Raw genomic sequence first — 15,148 nt, 5'->3', positions numbered from 1 at the left:
TGAACTAGAACTGAACTAGAACCTGAACTAGGAACTGAACTAGAAACTGAACTAGAAACTGAACTACGAACTTAACTAGAACTGAACTAGAACTGAACTAGAACTGAACTTAGAAACTGAACTAGAACTGAACTAGAACTGAACTAGAACTGAACCTCGAACTGAACTAGAACTGAACTAGAACGTGAACTAGACTGACTAGAAACTGAACTAGAACTTGAACTAGAACTGAACTAGAACTGAACTAGAACTGAACTAGAACTGACTAGAACTGGATACTAGAACTGAACTAGAACTGAACTAGAACTGAACTAGAACTGAACTAGAACTGAACTAGAACTGAATAGAACTGAACGAGACTTGAACTAGAACTGAACTAGAACTGAACTAGAACTGAACTAGAACTGAACTAGAACTGAACTAGAACTGAACTAGAACTGAACTAGAACTGAACTAGAACTGAACTAGAACTGAACTAGAACTGAACTAGATCTGAACTAGATCTAAACTAGAACTGAACTAGAACTCAACTAGAACTGAACTAGAACGGATTTAGAACTGAACTAGAAGTGAACTCTCAAAGGAAAGTTGTGCATCGTTCAGGTTGAGATTTCTGATGGGATCTAGACACTTTGGTGGCTCTAAAAAAAACTGGAGCTAGAGTTACCATAGTGTGGACCTGACACTCAAATAATTGGCAGACTGTATGACTAAAATGTTCCTTGCTTTCTGGTGGCTCTAAAGGATCGTTCTTAGAAATTTTCTGATTGAACTGCTTTTCAGTTAACCAAGCCTCGCAATGTTCCTACAAATAAGATGATATCTATCTTACAATCCTTAAGAGCTTAAGGATCCTTAAGAGAGTCACACATTCTGGCACCTCAATAGATACTGGTTTTATTATTTTTATACATGCAGTGCTTGTTTTAGGTTGAGATTCCGTATAGGGTTCACATTATAGCTCGGCGAGCTATCGCTGCATTTGCAGATTTGATTCTACTCTAGGAAAAAACTGGAGAACGTCTACTGAGTACTCAGGGGTTAACGTTAAAACTTAAAATCAATCTCTACTCTTTGATTAATTTGTAATAAGTGTTCGTTTTCCATATTATTAAGATCTTTAAAGAGCAATCTGGCTATGACGGAAACTAATCAAAGCCACCAGATTTAGTTAGATGCCTCCTAAGCTGAGAAACTCAACAGAGAACTCTAGGAGTTGTATATTGAAACTATGTATTGTATCGATGATCACGGATCTCTATTCCAAAGCGTCTAGTGTTCAAGTTTTGGAAACCAATTATATTATAAGGAGGATCTCGGATCTCTATTCAATATTGAGCAGAAATGAGTTTTCAAGTCAATCTGCTCTATACCTGCTCTTCGAAGTGACAGAGCTACAGCCGAGTCATTAGTCAAAAGTTACAACTTTTTAATATATTAAAGGGAATATCTAATAACATAAATTTTGGAATGTTATGATCCAAACAACAGCTAAATCCTCTTAATACGCTTTAAACAATAGGCTCCTTTTCCCTTTAGAGGACTCTCTCCTTAGAGGGAAACTCTGCGCCCTTTTTACTGTATGTAACACTTAAAATTTCAATTATTTTTTCCATTACTTATGATGAGTGAATTGTTGTGGTTTGAGGGGGGTGGAAGGGGGGAATGTGCATAATTTATAAAGTAGTTAACATATAGAATATAATATAATAACATTAATTAATTAAATAAATTAATTTACTAATTATTTGTTGTATTTTTTCATAATTGTTTTTGAGTATATCAATATAATATACTTAAGTAATTTCTTTTCTGTTTTCATATTTGTAAGTAATTTTTCTTTAAGTGTATTTTGTGTGTGAGGGAGTGTTGGTGGTGGTATGTTTGTAAAACAAACATCATGGCAATATATATATATGTATATATAAGTATTATTAAATTAAATTTTAGATAAAACTAAAATTCTTTTTTTTTTTTAATTTCATTGGACCTAAACCATATTTATAGCCCCATCTTTGTCATAAGTGGGTATTGAAATAATATCGCTTTTTGTTGTTGGCGTTGTTTTGCACTATTTACTAAATGTTTTTGTTTAAAGGAAGCATTATTAGAATCTCTTACTAGCTGTGACTGATGATGATGAGGATGTTGCTGTTGATGTGATGATTTTTTCTTGTGAAACGAGGGCTGCCTTTGTTGTATGGTTGTTGCTGTTGTATTAGTGGTAGTGGTGGCTGATGATACCGTTGGCAAATCATATGATTCATCTTCACCCGATTCCGCTTCACTAGAATCACAAGATTCCGAATCACTCGAGTTGGAGGTTGTGGTCGTCGTCGTTGTTGTCGATAATTTGGAGCTGGTATGTTGATGATTGCCTGTTACATTTGTATTAGCTGCTATTTTCATTTTCTGTAAGGCTTCTGGCATATCGGGATTACTTTCGAGCGTTGAATGTTGACTCGATGGTGAATGACTATATTCGGAAGTATTTTCTTCGTCTGATATAATGATTGTATTACGTTTTTGTATTGAGACTTTTTGGGTTAGGGGAGTTTTATAGCAACGCCGAGCTCGCATGCCTCGTCCAATGGGTAGACGACCGATACTGAAAGGAAAAGGAAGAAAATTAAATGACTTTGTTGTTCAAGAAGTTGTAGATTCGATATTTAATTAGTTATTGCGAAAAAGAAGTGAAAGAAATCATTTAAATCAAGAAGTATTTGTAATGTTTGGGAAGATCAGATTATTCCCGGATTCCTTGAAGTGAAACCCCATATATTTAGTGCTTCTGCTTGTTCTTCTAAAAGACAGCTTGTGATCTTTGTTAAAAATTTGAAAAAAAGTGTCTGGTCTTAAGGAGGTATTATAAGCTGTCCTTTCGTTCTAAGATGTAGTCCAGGCTTTAAATGGAGGTGATAACTTTGTCCAGGATTTGTTGAAGAGAAGAACAATTAATTTAGTATATCTGCTTGCTCTTCAAAAGGATAGTGTAAGACTTTGTTGAAAATTTTTAGAGATTTCAGTGTTTGGGCTTGAGAAGGTACTGTCCTTTCGCTTTAAGCAGTCATTCAGGCTTTAAAAGGAGGAGATAACTTTATAACGGTTTGTTTGAATAGTTTTCTTCATCTACATCTAAAGGACAGTGAAAGATCTTTGTTGAAACCAAACAAAATTTCTAAGAAATCTTGCAAACAGATTAGATAACTTTAACTTCTCATATAGAAATATGTTTCAAAACTATGTCATCTTGTTGCCGCTTCGAGTGGTGTTAGTAGTAAAGTGATAACTTCCATAGAAGATGTCGAAGCGATTTAGTCACCTTACATGACCCTAAAAAACCTCGTCAATTTCGTTAAGAACCAATTGAATATCTATAATTATACTTCAAAGCGACGAAACAAGAACTGTTTTGAAACTATTACAGAAATCTGGGTGCGAGGAGGAACTGTAGCCTCTACTTTCGCTCTTTTAGCCAACAATTTCGAAAGAAGTCAGAAAACAACGTCAAACAACGAAGACATTCTGAGGAGATAACATTTCCATTTGAGGAGCTGCGTTTGAAAGAAATATGCATGAATATCTCCTCATGCCACCTCCTCGAGTTCGTTGAGGAATTTCATCTGTATTTGAATTTGTATCTGAGGAGCGACAACTGTGTTCGAACTTTTTCAAAATCTTTTGAAGAAAAAACATCTACAAAGTCTTGGATTCACATGTTCCCAAACATTTGAAACAAAGCGACTGAAAGTCTTTCTTCCGAGGAAATTACTTCTAGCTACAGCAACGGAACACGACTGTTCAGCGTTTCCTTGATGTTGGAGAACAAAGTGGAGGAATCTCTGAAGAGTTTTTTCTTCCTTCTTTCTTTGTAAACAATTTCATTCAATAGGACGATGAAGTGTCGTGAAGTTTCAGAACGAACCTCACTCCTCTTGATGCTTATAAGGGAAACTTTTTTCCGCAAACTAAGGGACCGAAAGTCTTTCTTCCAAGGAAACTACTTCTAGCTACAGCAACGGAACACGACTGTTCAGCGTTTTCTTGATGTTGGAGAACAAAGTGGAGGAATCTCTGAAGAGTTTTTTCTTCCTTCTTTCTTTGTAAACAATTTCATCCAATAGGACGATGAAGTGTCGTGAAGTTTCAGAACGAACCTCACTCCTCTTGATGCTTATAAGGGAAACTTTTTTCCGCAAACTAAGGGACCGAAAGTCTTTCTTCCGAGGAAACTACTTCTAGCTACAGCAACAGAACATAACATAAAGTTCAGCGTTTCCTTGATGTTGGAGAGCAAAGTAGAGGAGTCTCTGATGAGTTTTTTCTTCCTTCTTTCTTTGTAAACAATTTCATCCAATAGGACGATGAAGTGTCGTGAAGTTTCAGAACGAACCTCACTCCTCTTGATGCTTATAAGGGAAACTTTTTTCCGCAAACTAAGGGACCGAAAGTCTTTCTTCCGAGGAAACTACTTCTAGCTACAGCAACGGAACATAACTGTTCAGCGTTTCCTTGATGTTGGAGAACAAAAAGGAGGAGTCTCTGAAGAGTTTTTTCTTCCTTCTTTCTTTGTAAACAATTTCATCCAATAGGATGATGAAGTGTCGTGAAGTTTCAGAACGAACCTCACTCCTTTTGATGCTTATAAAGAATACTATTTTCCGCAGAAGTTGCTAGTAACAATATCTTTGAGTCATTATCAAAGTTCTACCGCCGTGTCAACCAATTAACCGAGTTTGATTTCAGGCTCATGCAAGATTCTTATTCCTCAATTCTAATGTCGAAAGTCCTAAATGCACTTGGAACTTATAAATGATACTCTTTACATTTTATTTAATTTCAGAGTCCAAGTCCAACAACTTCCTTAAGAAATCATTGAAGAGAACAAGAGCTTTCTTTGATTGTCTTATGAACTTGGACTCTGTAATGACTTTGAGTTCCCGAAAAAGAAGTACGAGGAATGAACCAGAATAAACCGATCTCTTAACATGTATTCCGCCATAATATTGACGATGTCCGAGTAAGATCTGTCTGTATTTGAGTTAATCTCAGAGTCCAAGTCCAACTACTTTCTTAAGAAATCATTGAAGGCAACAAGAGCTTCCTTTGGTGAACATGTATTCCTCCATAATATGGACGGTGTTCGAGTAAGATAGTGTAATGGAAGGATAGGGTTTACCTACAACTTCAAAACTAGGAGTACAAACAGACAATTTGCTATTATTGATTCTATTTGATGAAATTGTGAAAAACCAGGGTCTTAGTCTTCAAATTAGGATCATAATCCGGTTGAAAATAGGGTAATATCTTATCGATTATTTGGAAGTGAGATGCAGAATACACTTTTAATCGCCTCTCAGCGACATAACATGTGTAAATTCAAATAAAACTTAAACTTACCTTCGTCTTCTCAAAGAATAATTATAATCGGTATCCTCGCCCTCCTCATCGGACCAACTATCCTCACAAATATCCTCATTCGAATCCACAGCGTTGGCATTTAAAACATTACCCACCACATCGCTGCCAACTCCAACAGCAACTGTATTCACTTGTTGGCGTAAAGAACTCCTATGAAGACTAGAACAACGCGACAAACGAGGAGTACGTAAGTCGACGGTCTCATCCGTAGTATCACGTCCTACCAAACACTCTGAATTACCATTTTCGGGACTAGCCAAGGTGCCATGATTTGTGGTGGTGTTCGAACAAGGTTGATTGTTGGACGCCGAGGTGGTGTTGTTTGTATGGCTGGTAATGCTATTGCTATTGCTATTGTTTGCTGCAGTTGTCGAATGCATGGACAAACGATTCTCATTGATGAGTTCTATGACTTTACGGCCCAGCCGTTCGAGATTTTCATTGTCACTACAGCAATCGGTTATGTCCAAACGTTCATTACTATTCATAACATCATCCAACAACTGATCGGGACTAGAGCAGGCATCTTGAAATGTTAGATCGCTGGTGGTCAATGAATTGCCATTGGGACTTGTGGGCGTCATTGTCATGGGCGATGTACTATATTGCATTTGATTATGCAGTCGTTGTTCCATTAATTGTTGCAATTGTTGGGCCGTTTGTGGTTCAGCCACAACCTGCTGCTGCTGTTGTTGTCGGCTGTTTCGTTGTTGTACAGTCTGTTGTGTTACATCTAGGGGTTGTGATGTTACAAGTTGTGGTTGTTCTAATAGTTGTGGGCAGTGATGATGATCCAATAGCATCGATATGTCACGTGATGGACAACCAGCACTTGGACTTATATCCGTTTCACTAACATCCATGGCATCGGTTTGAGTTTCGGTATCAACTAGTTTTACTTTACGATTTTCCGGTTCACTTTGATAGCGCCTATCGCGACAGGGACTGTATTTGGGCGTGGCAGCAAATGTTCCCGAACCCACTCTTCGATGTCTGGATTTTTTAGATTTCTGTGTTGAGACGCAATACGATTTGGGTTGAGATGAAGATGAATCTAATTGAGCATAGAGGGTACATTTGACGGGACTCTGTAGAAGAGATGGATTATAGAATTAAGTTTTATTTAAGTTGGAGAGAGTGATAAGAAGTAGACAATTACCTCTGGTGTGGTCTCAGGATCTGGTGTGGCTGAAGACTGTTGTTGCGTCTGCTGTTGCTGCTGCTGGTGTGTTGATGTGGAGGCCGTTATCATCATGGGAGGGCCATTGAGTCTTCTTCGATAATACTGCATTTTACGTAAAGTAGTGCCAAAACGTCGAGAGGGCTTATAACCGGGTAATTTCTTCTCACGCCTGTAAATAATAAAAAACTATGAAGTTTTGAGCTTTCACGACCCCAATTTCTCAACTACTTACTCGGCAATTTCCTTCTCCTTTTCCTGTAATTGTGACATACACTCGCTTAACTCCAAATACAAACGATTTGTCTTCTCCAACTTATCCTCGTACACCATGCGTATATCCTGAGCATGTCGCCATTCGGCCGTACGTCTTCTTATCAGATCCTGTTCAAACTTATGAATACTGGTACCATTTTGGGTCATCTCTTTCATATGGGATCTTACTTCTTCCTTCCACGAACGTTGCGTTTCGAAATATTGCTTTTCGGTTTTGCGCAACAATTCAGGGCCGGCTATTTCTAAATGCGATAAAATTTGTCTAAACGAAGGACGGTTACGGGGTTTGGTATTCCAGCACAGTTTTACCAGCAGCTTAAAGCCATCGGGGCAACTGGAGGGTATGGGCAGCTTTAGGGAATTATTGCCCACACCCCAAATAATGGCCGATGAATCAACATCTTTGTAGGGTATTTCACAGGTTAGCATTTCCCAAAGCACTACACCATACGACCAGATATCCACCTTCTCTGAGCACGGCTCATTGCGTATGACTTCGGGGGCCATCCAGGCCACCGTGCCGGCAAAACTCATTTTCGTACTAATCTCATTCCATTCACGGCTGGTGCCAAAATCACTTATTTTAACAATTTCATTTGTACTTATAAGAATGCTAAAGTCCAAAAAAAAAATTCATCAACAAATAGTACTGAATCCTCTTAAATCTCTACTTACTTAGGGCTCTTTAAATCTCGATGTATTATTTTGTGAGAATGTAGATATTGCATACCCAATGCTATTTGTTTCGACCAGGAAACTAGGCGGGACGGCAACATAACTTCCTCTTCCTTGAGTATATTTTGTAATGGACCATAAGGACAAAATTCCATAATAATACAAAATACTGGCGATTGTGTGCAAACACCTCTGCAATTAGAAAAACAAAGCCACAAATTATAATCCCCTCTACCTTTTTTTTCACTCCCCCTAGCAAATCAAAACCTTTACTCACTTAAATTTTATTATATTCTCATGATCTAATTTTCTTAAATGCTTGATATCCGTCTCTTTGACATCTTTCACTTTCTTGACGGCCACTATTTCATTTTTCAATTTACCACTAAATACCGCTCCTTGTGCTCCACTACCCAACCACTCTAAATCGGTTATATGTTCAAAGGGTATTTCCCAATCTTCGGCTTTTTGATTTTTTATTTCTATAACACCTGCTTTGCCTATGAACGATAGCACTGGTTTCATACAACCCAGCAGGCCATACATCCAACCGATAGGTTTATCGGGATGTCCAAAAGTGCCACTGTTAGGTGGCCATCTGTGTTGGCAGGTATTTTCAGCACTACTATCACTACAGTCGACTACGACGTTTGTGTGTGGCTGGTGTTGATGCTGGTGTGTGATTTCGGGCTTGTAGGGTAGATCTGTGGGACCACCGAGTCCTAGGTGACCGAGCTCATCCTGTATACAGGCAATACTGAAATGGTAAGGGAAAAAATTAATGGGATTAATATGATTTTTTATTATTTTAAAGGATTTTGAAAGTTAAGGTTGAAGTAGAACTGAACTAGAACTGAACTAGAACTGAACTAGAACTGAACTAGAACTGAACTAGAACTGAACTATAACTGAACTAGAACTGAACTAGAACTAGAACTAGAACTAGAACTGAACGAGAAACTGAACTAGAACTGAAACTAGAAAATGAAACTAGAACTGAACTAGAACTGAAGCTAGAACTGCACTAGAACTGAACAAACTGACTAAACTGGAACTAGAACTGAACTAGAACTGAACTAGAACTGAACTAGACTGAACTAGAACTGAATAGAACTGAACTAAGAACTGAACTAGAACTGAACTAGAACTGAACTAGACTGAACTAGAACTGAACTAGAACTGAACTAGAACTGAACGAGAATGAACTAGAACTGAACTAGAACTGAACCTAGAACTGAACTAGAACTGAACTAGAACTGAACTAGAACTGAACTAGAACGGAACTAGAAACTGACTAGAACGAACTAGAACTGACTAGAAACTGAACTAGAACTGAACAGATAAAGAACTGAACTAGAACTGAACTAGAACTGAACTAGAACTGAACTAGAACTGAACTAGAACTGAACTAGAACTGAACTAGAACTGAACTAGTACTGAACTAGAACTGAACTAGAACTGAACTAGAACTGAACTAGAACTGAACTAGAACTGAACTAGAACTGAATTAAAACTGAACCAGAACTGAACTAGAACTGAACTAGAACTGTACTAGAACTGAACTTGAACTGAACTTGAACTGAACTTGAACTGAACGAACTAGAACTAAACTAGAACTGAACTAGAACTGAACTAGAACTGAACTAGAACTGAACTAGAACTGAACTAGAACTGAACTAGAACTGAACTAGAACTGAACTAGAACTGAACTAGAACTGAACTAGAACTGAACTAGAACTGAACTAGAACTGAACTAGAACTGAACTAGAACTGAACTAGAACTGAACTAGAACTGAACTAGAACTGAACTAGAACTGAACTAGAACTGAACTAGAACTGAACTAGAACTGAACTAGAACTGAACTAGAACTGAACTAGAACTGACTAGAACTGAACTAGAACTGAACTAGACTGAACTAGAACTGAACTAGAACTGAACTAGAACTAACTAGAACTGAACTAGAACTGAACTAGAACTGAACTAGAACTGAACTAGAACTGAACTAGAACTGAACTAGAACTGAACTAGAACTGAACTAGAACTGAACTAGAACTGAACTAGAACTGAACTAGAACTGAACTAGAACTGACTAGAACTGAACTAGAACTGAACTAGAAGGAACTAGAAACTGAACTAGAACTACGAACTGAACTAGAACTGGAACTAGAACTGAACTAGAACTTGAACTAGAACTGAACTAGGAACTGAAACTAGAACTGAGACTAGAACTGAGACCTAGAACTGAACTAGAAACTGGAACGAGAACGAATCGAGTACTGACAGAAACTGAACGAGAAACTGAACTAGACGAACTACGAACCTGAACTAGAACTTAAACTAGAACTGAACTAGAACTGAACTAGAAATGAACTACGGAACTAGAACTGAAACTAGAACTGAAACTAGAACTGAACTAGAACTGAACTAGATCTGAACTAGACCTGAAACTAGAACTGAAACTAGAACTGAACTAGAATCTGAAAACTAGAACCGAACTAGAACTGAAAACTAGAACTGAACTAGAACTAGAACTGAACTAGAACTGAACTAGATCTGAACTAGAATTGAACTGGAACTGAACTAGAACTGAACTAGAACTGAACTAGATCTAAACTAGAATTGAACTAGAACAAGAACTGAACTAGACTATTTTCAAGGAGTACATGTCTGATTAGAGATCAATATCTGAATTCTGGTCTTTAGACTTAATCATTCCTGGGTCTTCTTAACATAATAAATTTTGCCGTCATTTGGATTCTCAGACATTGATTTTGCAAACAAATACAAACGGTAAATATTCGATAACAAAGAGAAATAGTTAAAAGAATAAATTCAATAAGTTGGCTCTCAATTGTAAACTGATATTAACATTTTGCTCATTTTCAGCTCTCTTAGCGAATACTTCTTGATGTATATATGTGTGAGGGTCTGTATCTCATACATTTTTCAAAATTATTTATTTCAAATCTTTACAGGGAATTTTTGCAAGGGAAGTGAACAAGCTTTCATGTTTTTTTCAAGATAAGATAATAATACATATTTTTGTGTGCCTTATTATTGTTGTTTTTTTGCTTTTTATAGTTGTTGTTTGTTTTTGTATTTTTTTTATTCTGTTTGCCAGGTGAAAATTTAAAAATCACCTGAGTTCAAGCAAAGAAAAAGAAAGAAAAATATAAGTTCATTTATCTGCTTTTGTCTGCTTTTTGATTTATAAAGGTTGAATGATTTGTATGTAAAACAAACTGAATAAAGTTCACATACTTTTCTTACGCTTAATATGGTCATTGTTTTGTTGTGGGGTTTTAACAATATTGACGTTTTAAAAATAAATAAATTACCCTTTTATTAACAATTAGTTCTATTTTTAAAGCAAAAAAACCACCTTGTCTTTCTTTCTGCGTTTCTTTTTTTGATTATCATTCCCATTTTAGATAACCACCGAAGAAAATACACCATTTTCTATAAAATTTTAGAAGATAATTAAGAAATTCTTAAATTTTTTTTTAGAAAATTACTGAACATGAACTGAATAATTAATTAGAACTGAAGTAGAACTGAATTAGAATTGAATTAGGACTGAACTAGAACTGAACCAGAACGGAACTAGAACTGAACTGAACTAGAACTGAACTAGAACTAGAACTGAACTAGAACTAGAACTGAACTAGAACTGAACTAGAACTGAACTAGAACTGAACTAGAACTGAACTAGAACTGAACTAGAACTGAACTAGAACTGAACTAGAACTGAACTAGAACTGAACTAGAACTGAACTAGAACTGAACTAGAACTGAACTAGAACTGAACTAGAACTGAACTAGAACTGAACTAGAACTGAACTAGAACTGAACTAGAACTGAACTAGAACTGAACTAGAACTGAACTAGAACTGAACTAGAACTGAACTAGAACTGAACTAGAACTGAACTAGAACTGAACTAGAACTGAACTAGAACTGAACTAGAACTGAACTAGAACTGAACTAGAACTGAACTAGAACTGAACTAGAACTGAACTAGAACTGAACTAGAACTGAACTAGAACTGAACTAGAACTGAACTAGAACTGAACTAGAACTGAACTAGAACTGAACTAGAACTGAACTAGAACTGAACTAGAACTGAACTAGACTAGAACTGAACTAGAACTGAACTAGAATGAACTAGACTGAACTAGAAACTGAACTAGAACTGAACTAGAACTAAACTAGAACTGAACTAGAACTGAACTAGAACTGAATTAGAACTGAACTAGAACAGAACTAGAACTGAGCTAGAACCGAACTATCAAGAATTCTTTAAATTTGAATTTATTTGAGGTTAAAATTCTAACGATACTTATAAACTTTAGATTTAAACGTCATTGTTTAATTATCTTTTGTATTTGAAATGTTTGTTGTTGGTTTTAACGCAAAATTCAACTGGAATATTCTGAATAAATTTTATGCAAAAAAAATAAAACAAAAACAATTGTTTTTAATAAAAGTATGTATTCTCTTAACAGTTATTATTATATTTAGTTAACCTTGCATTTTATTGTATGAAAAATTTCCTGTTTTATTTAATTTATTAGTGCAAAAGAAGAGAACGTTAAACACAAATAGAGAGAAAGAGAGAATGCATTAAAAATGCACGTGTTTAAAGTAAACCAAACAAATGAAATTAGAATAAAATGTATTAAATTATATAAGAAAACTTTTAACAAATTGTTAGAAAGTGTGATTTACTTGAGTAAATTACATTGTTTACATTATGTCTATAAAGTAAAAGATGCTAAAATTGCAATATTTTCAAGATTTTGTATAAAATTTTTATAGTTTTCAAAGAAAGTTTAATAATTGTGTATAAAACAAGAGTAATTTACATTCTTTACATCATGTCAACAATGTAAAATATGAAAAAAATCCAGAATTTTCAAGATTTTGTCAGAAATTTATATAATTTTCGAAGAAAGTTTAAAAATTGTGTTTCAAACAAGAGTAATTTACATTCTTTACACCACGTTAACAATGTAAAGGATACCAAAAACACAATATATAGAAGGTTTTCTTGAAATTTATATAATTTTCTAAGAAATCTTAAAAATGATGTGTAAAAAATAGTAATTTACATTCTTTACATCATGTCAACAATGTAAAGAAAACAAAAATTTCAATATTTTCAAGGTTTTGTATGGAACATATAATTTTTAAAGAAAGCTTGAAAATTGTGTTTAAAACAAGAATATTTTACATTCTTTACACGATGTCAACAATGTAAAGAATCCATAAAACTCAATATTTCCTATATTTTGTATAAAATTTATATAATTTCTTAATAAAGCATAAAAATTTTGTATTAAAAGAGTAATTTACATTCTTTACATTATGTCAACAATGTAAAGAATTCCAAAAACCTAATAATTTCAAGGTTTTGTATGAAATTTATTTAGTATTCAAAGAAAGGTTAAAAATTGTGTTTAAAACAAGAGTAATTTACATTCTTTACACCATGTGAACAATGTAAAGAATTCCAAAAATTTAATATTTTCAAGTTTTTACCTGAAATTTACATACTTTTTAAAGGGAGCTTGAAAATTATGTATAAAACATTAGTATTTTACATTCTTTACACGATGTCAACAATGTAAAGAATCCACAAAACTCAATATTATTCCAAAAACCCAATAATTTCAAGGTTTTGTCTGAAATTTATTTAGTATTCAAAGAAAGGTTAAAAATTGTGTTTAAAACAAGAGTAATTTACATTCTTTACACCATGTCAACAATGTAAAGAATTCCAAAAATTTAATATTTCCAAGTTTTTACCTGAAATTTATATAATTTTTAAACGGAGCTTGAAACTTATGTATAAAACATTAGTATTTTACATTCTTTACACGATGTCAACAATGTAAAGAATCCACAAAACTCAATATTTCCTAAATTTTGTATAAAATTTATATAATTTCCTAAGAAAGTATAAAAATTCTTTACATCATGTCAACAATGTAAAGAATACAAAAAACTTACATTTTCGAGATTTTCTCCTAAATTTGTATAATTTTCTAAGAAAGCATAAAGGTTTTGTATAAAAAAACGTGTAATTTACATACTTTACATCATGTCGACAAAGTAAAGTATTCCAAAAACCCAATTTTTTCAAGATTTTGTCGTAAATTTATATAATTTTTAAAGAGAGCTTGAAAATTGTGTATAAAACAAGAGTATTTTACATTCTTTACACGATGTCAACAATGTAAAGAATGGCAAAACACCAATATTTTCTAGATTTTGTCTTAAATTTATATAGTATTTAAAGAAAATTTAAAATTTGTGTATAAAAAAAGAGTAATTTACATTCTTTACACCATGTCAACAATGTAAAGAATGCCAAAAACCCAATATTTTCAAGTTTTTTTTTTTCAGAAATTTATATAATTTTTAAAGAAAAGTTAACAATTATCTATAAAAAGAGTGATTTACATTCTTTACATCATGTCAATAATGTAAAATATATAAAAATACAATATTTTCAGCCTTTTGGAGCCTATGGGATAGTGCTAAAAAACTTCTTACCTTAAAGTTATTTCACTTCATTAACATCAATATTTATATTTAAAGATCTTTTTTTTGCTCTTCTTCTCTTTACGCTCTTTACTTCTAATCTTGTTTTTGCTTGCTCTTTATGACGTTTTAATTTAACCGTAATATTTGTTTAACATGTTAATTGCTTTAACTAACCTTTTTTGGTATTTAATTTTTTACTTTTTTTTTTCCCTCAACCAGACGTTAATTAATTTGTGTCAGGAATGTATGTATGTTTTTATTTTACATCTACATATAAATTTTGTTTTATTTGTCTTTATTGTTATTAAAATTAGTTAAATTTGATTATTATTATTAGCATTTTTAAGCAAAAATTTAACGTATGCAAAATAGGTGAAGAAGAAAAAATTAAAAATATTAAATAAAAACAAAAATGTTCGTAATATTTTTAGTGTCGATAACCATTTGTGGGTATTTTTTCCATTGTTCTTTATACGCTTCTACATTTTCGTATTTCGTTCTTCGGTGCTGTGTTTGGCCAAATCTAAAAATCCGTGTACCATAAAACGACTGGTACGAAATGTTTTAAATAACAATGTTTTCAGTTTTGTTTTCACAAATACAATAAATTCTAACGTTCAGGGAAGAGGAAATTATGGCACGAGAAAGGGGAGTATAACAATTTTGCATCTTTTTACATATTCCTAAACAAATATATATTGTTTACATAAAGTCAATAAAAAATTCTTAAAATACATAAATTACTTCAGTAAATTACATTCTTTACACAATGTCAACAATGTAAAATTAAAGAAAAATCATTTACTTATGTTTTCTGTATAAGATTTGTTAAAAAATATCATCAAATGGGTAAAAAATGAATTGTTTACACCATGTCAACAATGTGAAATAGGGTAAAAAGCTTAATTTAAATGATTTTTTTGGATATTTTTGTAAAACTTTAATATTTACTTAAGCAAATGACATTCTTTACATAATGTCAACAATGTAAAATTAAAGAAAAATCAATCATTTATGTTTCCCGAGTTAAATTTATAGAAAGAAATG

At 33.6% G+C, this 15,148-nt stretch overlaps 2 protein-coding genes across 5 annotated transcripts in view; one reads left to right on the top strand and one right to left on the bottom strand.

Moving 5' to 3' along the window:
* Nucleotides 1-15,148, top strand: part of LOC119609308 (protein I'm not dead yet-like) — a 66,987-nt gene that overhangs the window by 28,867 nt on the left and 22,972 nt on the right. The gene's annotated exons all lie outside the window — the stretch shown is intronic.
* The window catches only part of LOC119609307 (mitogen-activated protein kinase kinase kinase 13), a 42,401-nt gene continuing 27,764 nt past the window's right edge, over nt 512-15,148 (bottom strand). For all 3 annotated transcript variants that reach the window (XM_037964037.1, XM_037964038.1, XM_037964039.1), the window contains exons 3-8: nt 7,830-8,309; nt 7,553-7,744; nt 6,837-7,490; nt 6,581-6,773; nt 5,401-6,509; nt 512-2,608 (exon numbers count right to left, since the gene is read on the bottom strand). In XM_037964037.1, the coding sequence (XP_037819965.1) occupies nt 2,002-2,608; nt 5,401-6,509; nt 6,581-6,773; nt 6,837-7,490; nt 7,553-7,744; nt 7,830-8,309 (3,235 nt within the window). In that variant the 3' untranslated portion in view covers nt 512-2,001. The remainder of the gene's footprint in view (nt 2,609-5,400; nt 6,510-6,580; nt 6,774-6,836; nt 7,491-7,552; nt 7,745-7,829; nt 8,310-15,148) is intronic.

This window comes from Lucilia sericata, unplaced genomic scaffold (genome assembly GCF_015586225.1).
Source record: "Lucilia sericata isolate MDLA Ls3-8-SP2 unplaced genomic scaffold, ASM1558622v1 Contig000960F_arrow, whole genome shotgun sequence".
Classification (NCBI taxonomy): Eukaryota; Metazoa; Arthropoda; class Insecta; order Diptera; family Calliphoridae; genus Lucilia; species Lucilia sericata.
The sequence above is the reverse complement of the archived record's forward strand: the minus strand, read 5'-3'. Positions and strand labels throughout refer to the sequence as shown.